This window comes from Alligator sinensis, unplaced genomic scaffold (assembly GCF_000455745.1).
Source record: "Alligator sinensis unplaced genomic scaffold, ASM45574v1 scaffold1258_1, whole genome shotgun sequence".
Lineage (NCBI taxonomy): Eukaryota > Metazoa > Chordata > Crocodylia > Alligatoridae > Alligator > Alligator sinensis.
In genome coordinates, this window is record NW_005842520.1 from 680,133 (window position 1) to 690,449 (window position 10,317).

The 10,317-nt window shown below is 42.4% G+C and overlaps 1 protein-coding gene across 3 annotated transcripts in view; it reads left to right on the forward strand.

The window, feature by feature from the left end:
• The first annotated feature begins 182 nt into the window (after positions 1–182).
• The window catches only part of RGS7BP (regulator of G protein signaling 7 binding protein), a 93,314-nt gene continuing 83,179 nt past the window's right edge, over positions 183–10,317 (forward strand). The window contains exons 1-2 of one of the 3 annotated variants that reach the window (XM_006031642.3): positions 183–485; positions 2,286–2,452. In XM_006031642.3, the coding sequence (XP_006031704.1) occupies positions 2,382–2,452 (71 nt within the window). In that variant the 5' untranslated portion in view covers positions 183–485; positions 2,286–2,381. Of the gene's footprint in view, positions 486–2,285; positions 2,453–10,317 lie in introns of those variants that run through there. The other 2 variants (XM_006031643.3, XM_025213314.1) reach the window with 2 other exon arrangements.

Consider the following 10,317-nt stretch of genomic DNA (forward strand, 5'->3'; position numbering starts at 1 on the left):
ACGCGTCCCTGCCCGAGAGCGAGCCCGGCTCCGGCTCCGGCTCCTCCCTGCCGCCCCCCTTGGCCGCGAGCCCTCCCCAGGCACGGAGCGACTCCCGGCCCCCGGGCAGTCACCAGGGCCTGGCGCCGGGGCCGCGCTCGTTTGGCCCCGGACAGTCATTCATCCCTACGTAGACACACCCGCAGCAGGTTCTGCCGGCTCCAAAATCCCCGGGCTGGCTGGGAGCTGCCAGGTCCACCCGACTTGCAGCCCCGCGGATTGCCTGGGCCGTGGTGTCCCCCTGGGGCTCCGCCTGCCCCGAGCATTTGGACCTGACCCAGCCCAGAAAAAGAGCGGCACAAAATGCTGTGACGGCCCCTGATCGCAGCTGGGAGCCGTGCCCCAGCCTCGCAGACCGGCAGCCTAGGGTCTGCCCGAGCAGGCTGTTGCGACTTGACTTGAAAAATCTGGACCCTGAGGCATCCGGATCCAACAGCATTGGAGAGGTGCGTAGCTGCTCATCTCCTGCTGGATCCTGCCCCCCCCCTCTTGAAATGTGAATGTCTAAATACAGGGGAAAGGGTGGCAGCTCCTACTGCACTCAAAGTAGCCAGATGGCACTGCACACTGTCACAGCCGTTCTAGAAACACACATCCAACAAGTGGATCCAGCAATTTCCTCTTCATCCCCAACCCCAGCACTGGAGCAGCCACTTTGAAGAAGTCAAATTGCAACAGCTGCTTTTGTCCATTCTTTAGCTGGTGGCATTTCTGGATTTGAAGGAAAACATGTTAGGGACAAACTGCCAAGACCCTGCCTGGTCCAGGAGCTTGAATCTGGCTTTTATGCTGGTGCTGCAAAAAACAGGAGAACGCTGTTTGGCAGCGGGGAAATAGCTACACTTTCCCTCTGTCTGAGCAGTTGGTACAGTCTCCAAAAATGTGGCTGGCTTCATCTGTATCCAGGTGCTGGGTCTGGTTCTTGTGGGATGATTATGCCACAAATATAGTGGTTTCAGGTACTTGCAGCTAGCTACATTTCTTTCTCTTAGGCCAGGGAACGCGGGGGCTTGAGGTCAAATTTAGTGGTATCCAGGTGTACCAGAAGAAGCACCTGAACCTTTTGCTATTCTCCCTGTACAATGTGGGTGTTGGCAGCCCGTTTGGCCAGGGTTTCAGGTACTGTTTCTGAGTCTTTACAGAGCTTATTGCATTGGCAGGCATTAGGGACCAGACTGTATTAGTGCAGCAGGAGCAGCTACATTTGCTGTTTTTGTGGGCATTTGAATTTGGGGTCATGGCTCCAAAATATGACTGAAGTCATCCAGGTGCCAGATCCAGGTTTTTTAGGTGTTTCTTTTGCTGAGATGTGTTGAGGACTGATTTTATTTTGGAACGGTTAGGAGTGGCTTCACTCATTTTCTGCTTTGATCGAATATAGAGACTTGGGTTAAAATTGTGAGTATAAAGATAGGTTGTTACCTTCTTCCCCACATAAGAACTACTTCTATGCATACATATATTTCTTGCACCCAATGATTACATACAATTTATTTCTTTAAAATAAACATACATGGTAGATTAATGGAGCAAAATAATAATCCTTGCTGCATTCAAAATGTTAGAATTTATCCAGGGGAGTCTGAGCTATTATAATATTATGATGCTGGGTTGGAATATTTCTGTGGCAAGGCTGAGAGGTTTATCTACTTCTTTGTCTATTTATTTCACACTGGACAAGGTGCTACCTGGAATACTAAGTGGAAAGTAACTATCCAGCACATCTTTTCAGCCAACAACTTCAGATCAATTTCAGGTCTGAAACCTGGGTTAGAGGCCAATGATAGGAAGGAAATCATTACAAAGTAAATTAGTAAAGTCTCCGGTGCATAAATGAATGGTATGTTCCACTCCCTAAATGTGCTGCTAATCAGAAAGCAGGGAGGGTCGGGGAAGGAGAGAATCATTTCAGGAGATATTTTTGTCTTTCATGGTAATGAAAAATAATCCCTTGCTATCCACAGTAAAGAAGCTATTATTTATGTCTGCTTGATATTTAAGATTAATAACCCAAGCACTTTCAAATGTTTAGAGTTGAAATATTACCTTCCTACAAGTGAGCAGTTATAGTACAGATGAAGCAGCTTGCATGAAGGCCTTAGTAATTTACTAAACCTTAAAGATTTGATCCTGTATCCACTGAAGTCAATAAAAATAGGAGCATGATTGACTGCTTTTATAAACGCCCCAATGTTTTATCACTATAGTTAAATGTTTCATGTAAGTAAACAATCTCTGTTTTTCAGCTTGTCCAGGAGTTCAATACCCAAGTGGCTCTATACCGGGAGTTAGTCATTTCCATTGGGGATGTGTCAGTCAACTGTCCGTCTCTACGTGCTGAAATGCACAAGACTCGAACCAAAGGATGCGAGATGGCTTATCACGCACACCAAAAACTATCAGCAATTTCTGGGTAGGATTCAACTTATATTTTTCCATTCAAGAAAGTACCTTAAAAAAATTCAAGCTTCTTGTTGCTAAATATTATATCAAGCGAGCTTTGTGTAAAAGGATTAATCTGTTTTGTTTCTATTTTAAGCAGACATCTGGATGCATTTAAACTAAGAGATATATGGTCTTGAACTTGACAGAAAATACAAATCCTTACCCAGTATCACTTTGGCCCAAATCATGTTTTCCTTAGTGAGAGCATCCCATTGACTAGAGTGGCTTTTTTATGCAAGGTGAACATAATTTAGCCTCAACTTGCTAAACAACACAAAATGAACAATAATATAGAAGCTGTTGAACTTAAAAGGTGAAATTAACCAAGCACTCCATGGCCCTGACCTTGCAGTCTTAACAAAATGATTTGTTAGTGGAAGTGCTATGTAACTGAGGACTTGCAGGATCATGGAAAAAGGAAAGTTGTTTTTTAACAGCTAAAATAGCCTGTAAAGAAGAGAAGTTGCTCTGTCATAGATCTCCTCAGAAGAATTAACATTATACATGAGTTTTGATGTTGTGTGAGAAATGCTTATTGCTTAAAACTGATTTTATTCAAGTAACAAAAGCCTAATTTCAGAGGCTACTGCAACTGACATATATTTGAAGGCCAGATTTTCAAAAGACCAGCCTCCCTCCTGCAAGTGCAATCTGTATCTGTAAAACCTACATCTGCAGTTGAATTTGGGGCAAAGCTAGAGTTGCCGTTACCTGTATAAAATAGGAAGGCTGAGTTTCTAGGGTACTTAGGATACTTACCCCTAGATTACCAATCATCACACTTATTCCAGTCCAGACCACAATTTATCGTATAGCCCTTGTGGACTGTCTTCTTTTCATTTGCTTCTATATAGCACCTCATGGAAACCAGAAATCACATTCATAGAAATTCATTGAGGAAAAATATGTACTGGTGTGTATTTTAGCTGTCTTCAATGTAAGAAGTATTTGGCTTCTTTCAAAAGGACAATTCACAACATCCCTTCATTAGCTCTTCCCCTTGCATTCATTTCTGCTTCTCTCCACTAAAATCAACTTCAGTGAAGCCTGAACTCACTACAGCTCTTAAAGCAAGACATGCATTAAAATATATAGAATTCCATCTTTTCAGTAATTTACATTTTAATTCACCTATCTTTATCATTCAGCTATATTAAGGCATCTTTTTAGGTCTTCTGACTCTCTACTTGTCTTGAAAAGAGGTCAGTCTTCTCATGTCCAGCTTTTTCTGACTTGATTCTGCAGTAAAGGTAAATTGCTAAATGTGTGACACTGAGATCCTTCTTATGGCAAAATAGCATGTTGAAAGGCAGGCTAGACTAACTAAGGCACTTTGTAGACTAATTCAGAGAAGTATAGCGTGAGCTTTTGTGACCCTGAGCTCATTTCATCAGATGCTCTGAAAAGACATGCACAACACAGTTTATCAAACAGAGTGATCTGAATACAAAAGACAGGGAAGGGGATCCCTGAGAGAGGCAAACAAGTAATAAACCCACAGGGACAAAGAGGTCATAAAAAGCTAATTCAGGTAATGGGATGAGAATCCATAGAGGTTCAGACCATACTTAATACAATCCAGTCTGTGGATGATTTTTTATTCCACAATTTTGCGTTCAAGTTCATTTAACATTTTTTTTTGTTATCTAAGAAAGCTACCCTGACGTCAGTAATGGAATGTCCAGGTTGTCAAACTCAGGATTAAGTCTCATTGCAGGATAAGCCAAGCAAAAAAGCTGATATATCTCACAAGTGTGAAATCTATTCTATCTTCATTATGCCTGAGTATTTGGGTTCTGTGCAGAGACAAGGAGGTGAAATCTGCTTGCCTAACACTGAGCTGTATAATAGCTGGTGTCTAACACCTCTGCATTCACTATTTCATCTTATAAATCAACTGGTGTAGGTGCACATAGACCTTCGACACCAATTGTGGAGGCTGCTGGGCTCACTTAATCAATTCAAATGTCCATTCCTGGCCCCCCCCCTGCCCCTTTATCACAGCCTTCTGTGCCAGTCTGTGATATCCAGCATAGATTTCTGTGAAAGAAAAGATGATGAACTGAGGTTTCTTTGTGGTTGTTGTGCCCAATATAGCTCCTATGTGGGATTAAGTGAGGTGCAGGGCTTGCATTCACTATAACCATCAAGCATTAAAACACTGGCCAAACATATTGCGTTTTGTATCATTGCCATTTTTCTCAGATTTGCTTTTGTGCAAAATTCTCTTAAGTAGATCTTCTTTCTGATGTGTTCAACAGCTGGCTATCAGAAAGAAAAAGGGAGGAAGGAAGGAAGAAACAGCTGTTTTTAAACTAACTCACCTGCAGTTTGTATGACCCAAATACCACAGCTTGTAGAACTTGAAAAGGAACAGTTCAAATAAAATTTGACTTAATTCATTTCATCCTCAAAGGTGGAGTAAAGCAAAAAGTAACAAAGATAAGGAATAGTAAAAAAGTAACCTGGGAATTTTAAAAGCCGTCCAGTTTGGATGTAGAAACAAAGGAAAAGAAATGTATTCTTTTAAAAGCATGTTTTTAAGTGATTATGTCTTAGTTGGAACTGTCATATACACAAAGATATGCTAAAGGTTCAGTAGTTGCTATGAGACTGACATTTAACTAATGTACAGTTGTTTCAAATAACTCTAAATACTGCAATATCCATAACAACTGATAGATGGTAAAAAAACATCATAAATTACTTGTTTAGTTTGATAGGGATTTCACAAGATCCACTTCACATGCTTAGTCTCCTTCAGCTGTGTAATGAGAGGAACTGTGTGAGCCAAGTTAAGAAGGCCACCTGAGCATGGAAGGTGGGAGATAGGACTGCAGTGAGGATTAAGAAAGAGAAACGGACAAGGCAATAGATATTGAGATTTGGTTCCTAATTTTGCAAGAAGAGTGATGCGTTGTACATGAGTTAGCCTCTGGAACAATGTAGGGATGAAATGGATTGTGGGTAATGGACCAGGGACCATAGAATCTTTTTCTCCTAATGCTTTTCTTTCTAATATATTTAGAGACTGGGACGCTCTGGGAATGAATGAAACAGTCAGGAGGGCAGTCCATTCTTCAGAAACTACTGAGAGCCAATGAATGCGATAATTCTGCTGCATTCTCTGTTCTACTTCATCATAGCATAAAGCTTTACGTAGTACTACAACTGGTTATAAGTGGCATTTCCCAGAGCTATTTAATGGTGCAGTTCTTTTAACAGCAAAACAATTAACAAGCCGCATTAACATAATACATAATTTCAAAATATATAATCAATTAATTAATTAAACTAACTAGCAATTTACCCTGTACTGTTATGTGGACTTCCAGGTCCGTCCCGTCCCATACCGTCCCATCCCATTTCCCCCCCACCCGAGATATCAGTACAACTGTTCTCAGGCACTTATAAATCTACTAGTTCTTTTTGTGCCAACATCTTCATTGAAAGTATTTGTGTTTACTGTAAGCACCTCAGGACTGGAGCATTTTAACATCATTGCACTGTAATGCACTCAAATGGGGACAGCTACATTAGACACAAATTTACTTACATAATTCATCATTCCAAGAAATCTGTATTCCTACCATGTCTACTGGGGCAAGCTTGTTGGTGACGACCTCAACCTTTCTGTACTTTACCTGTATCCCTTGCTGTGTTAGTTTTCCTCTTAGATATGCTATTTCTTGTCATACCAATGTTACTTGGAGGTTGTAGTAATGTTCTTCTACTGTTTTTGTCCAAATCATCATCCAATGAGAACTTAGAATCCTCCACACACTGCAAAATTTGCAGTATTTTGCAGTGAAGCACCTCAGTTCCATACACAACCCAAATGGCAGTGTGAAGAAATAGTATCTCCAAAGAGGGTGCTGAATGTACACAAACATGTACTCTGTTTCTCCAAGAAGACCAGACTGCATGTTGCTGGTGCATCAAGTGTAGAAAAATATTTGGCACTTGTATTTTTTTTATCAGAATTTTTATTTCTGTAGGTTGTGGAAAATGGTCCTAATTATTCAGTTCTTTTTGGTCTGTCCATAAGCAAAGGGTTTCATCTTTTTCTTTCCTACAACAACTGGAAAGTGTGCCTGCTTTACTGGTTTTTCTGCTTGCCTTGGAACTAAAAGAGAACCAGTAATGGGAGAAAGTAGAAGAGATTATATTTTCAGAATAAAACACTGGCAGAAGGGACAGTGAACAAAGGACAGGGATGAGATAGGAATTGGAAGAGAAGGCACTAGCAGCAGATGCACTATCTGCAGGGGAGGCAGCTAAGGAAATGAAGGAAGTGCTGTTTACTCTAGTGTGTAAATGCGGCAGATGAAACAAGGGACAAAGAAGATGACAAAGGCAAGGTGCATCAAGGAAACATACAATTTTGGTACTGGGTGTGTCCTGGGTGGCTCTGCTGAATCAGACAACGAGGAAGGAATTTTAAAGAACCAGGGTTTTTATTTGAAAATTTCTTAAAATCCATAGCAAGAGGAATAATTAATGTTGCGTGGTGCTGTGGAGCTTATGCAGAAAATAAAAATAAGGGCTGTGTTATCTTTTTTCACTGAAATTATGCCTAAGGGTTAAAGGGGCAGTTTCAACCATGGGAGTAGTATGACCTTGATGGAATTGTTGTGCTTGGAAGACGAAGTTGAGCTAGGGAAAATCAGAGGCTGCCTATGCGTGGTAAACTTACTGGGTCTGGCAGCATCTTCAAGTGGGCTGCTTGCTAAAATGGACATAGAATAACCATGTTCTTAGTGAATTTATGCTGGGTAATTAATACAACAGTGAGAGTAAAAGTGACAGTGTCTTCATCTACATGAGCGGCGGACTGCTCAGTTTTTAGTGCACAGTCATTTAGTACAGTACTTGCTTAACCAAGTACTAAATGACTGCACAGTAACCAGCATTACTGCACAGTACTGTTGTTGCATGGTTCTTTTTAGATGCTGCTGCGCAGTAGCATTACCTTCACAGTTCATGCCCAGCAACACTACGGTGCTATAGCAATGAGCTATGGCTTAGTAACAAATTGCTATTGCGCTGTAGCATCTCATGTAGACACACCCAGTGATAGCCTATCTTCATGCTAATGAGGCACGTAGCATGACCCCCCCACACTAATAAGGCATGTGGTGCCTCTTGAATGCAGCTACATTGTTAGGGGCAGCCTGCAGGGAGAAGTGCAGCAGGCTTGAAGCTGCTGCTGCAAGATATGTTAAGTTTATTGCCTGGGCATGACCAGAGCCTCTAACAAATAAGCTATGAGAACTCTGCATTGAGCTATCATGTGGGAGCAGTCATGTGAGAGGAACTCTGTAACAGAACCTTTAGGATTCCTTTTCTTCATCCCCCTCCAACAGGTTTTCCTGTAGCCCTGCTTAAATCTTCAGGGCATGACCCCATATGGATATGGCCTTTCATAGTGTGATCTCTAGTCAGAAAACGATCCAGGCAAAATAATTATGTTTAGATCATAGAAGTCTCTTTCTTAAATTTACAATGCCTCTTACATATTTCCAGAACAGTCATAGCTATGACTTCACTACAACACTATCAATAAAATGCAAACAAGTTTCTACAGAAGAAGCTTGCTAATCTTGTAACCCTATCCTAGTCATAGTGATGTAACAAGCACCTCAGAGCAATTACACCTTTGCATTTGGTTGCTCATATATTTTTCTTGTCAAACCCTGTGAAGTTCTCACAAAAGAGCAGGTGTCCAAGATGTATGTTGATATAGCATCACACCAACACCATTATAACTTTTTGGGGAAAAGAAATATAAATAAAAAAATATTTAAAAACATTCCAGCTTTTCCTTGTAAGCTTGCAGCAATGTAAACCTTCTTTTACTGATGATACCTCAAGACTCAAAGTCAAATCCTGCTCATTCTTTTGCTACAAGAAGTCCAATTGATTTTAATGTGACTGTTCCCAGAGTAATGAGAGCTATAGGTAGCTCTTGCACTAGATTATTCTAGTTTATTATGGAGTCAGAACCTAGAAACCTCAGTGGCATTCTGCCTTATGTTGTATGTTTATAAAGTAACAGGGGTTAGAGTCAAAGTAAGAGAGACTAAAGCAGGCACAGAAAGTGAGCCAGCAGGATTTTTTCAAAGGAAGATTTAAAAATGGAAAAGGTACTGGGAGGGTGTAAACTGAGAACTGAAGGTTTTATTTGCTTTTTCTGGGAGAGGGTTTGGTCAGGATAGTAAGGGACTTGGTAGAAACTATTACTGGCTGCAGGAAGAGTAAAGTGGAGCTGGGTTTGTGGACAAAGTACATTATGTTGGTGTGTGAGCAAGGACAAAAAGCAAACTCCGACCTAGACTTTCAAACCCAGGAGTTCACAACTGAACACAATTGTGTAAATCTGTGCAGAAAGAGCCAGTCAGCATTTGGGGGCAGGGAATATAATGTTGCATAGGTAGGCAGATGGGGAACTATATTTTGTGGAGGGATTATCCAAACCTTACAGAACCTTTGCCTGTTCTTTGCCTTATACAATATTATTGGCAACATGTAAGATTACTCATTGCTTGTGTCCAGAAGCCTAGATAACATAATGGGTATTCTAGTGTCTCCTTATCTAGAGAGACAATAATAGTTAGATGATTATGTAAACCTAGCTCAAGGAAAAATTACCATCAAGTGGTTATGGTCACATTCTGAGTCATAATAATTATACTTGCCACAGAAACTGCAAGATAAAGTTTCCCTATCCTACTTTGTGGCATATTTGTTATTTGTATAACAAAATCATTAAATGCAACCTCCAACCAACTCCCTCCCTCTCCCCCCAAAAAACAACCTCCCTCCCTAGCTTCTCCCAATTCATAGAAAAAGTAAGGGAGTATACTTAAAAATTATGCCTTGGCCATATTGCACTTCATTCTAGGGGTAAGTACAGACAGTCAAAAAGCCTGAATCAGTTCAATCTTCACAGGTTAGCCAAAGTTGCATAGATTGAACAGATAAGCAAGTGAAAAGGCATTCATAGTGTTCTGCATTTTCAGTTTTTATTTTCAAAAAAAAAAATCTGGGAATTTTTGGGGGTTTATTTTCCAAACCTGGTTGAAATCGGGATAAAAGGAAGAAAAGGAAGGAAAAAAATGGGGGAAAATAATAATACATTCCCATGGCAGGGAGGGAGTAAAGCTGGGACTAGGGAACGCAAGGGGAGGGGTGCAGCGCAGCCCATCTGCTGCTCCTTGGGCTTCAGCAGGGAACAAAGTGGAGGGAACTGTCAGTGGATGTGGGGCAGGGGGGCGTGGCTCTTGCTGCCACATGCACCTTGGGAGGGCTATGGGCTGGGGGGCTGCTCCGGGCTCTTCCTGCAGGGCACACCCCAGGTCTGTGCACAGGACAAAAGCAGGCTGCTGCTGTCTTATACCCGCTGACTTCCAGTTCCCTCCACAGCTAATGTCGGCCGTTCCGAGGGTGGCTGCAGCAAGGGCTGGGGTGAGTGGGAACAAGTGGAGTCCCAGGGGGTGTGGTGCAGCTTGTCCCCACTCACCCCAGCTCTTGCAGCAGTGGCCCCAGGAATGGCCAACGCCAGCTCCCTGCAGCTGCTGGGCTGTGCTGTGCCCTGACCCCCCCGAGGTTCTGCTTGTTCCTACTCACCCCAGCCCCTGGGCTGCACTGTGCTGTAGTGCAGGCATCTGGCGTCAGCTGCTCCCAGGACCGCTGCAGCAGGGAGTGGGGGGAGTAGAAACAAGTGGAGCTCCAGGGGGCATGTGGTACAGTGCAGCTTGTCCCTGTTCACCCCAGCCCCTGATGCAGCGGCCCTGGGAGTGGCTGGGGCCAGCCGCCTGCCGCGGCCGGGGG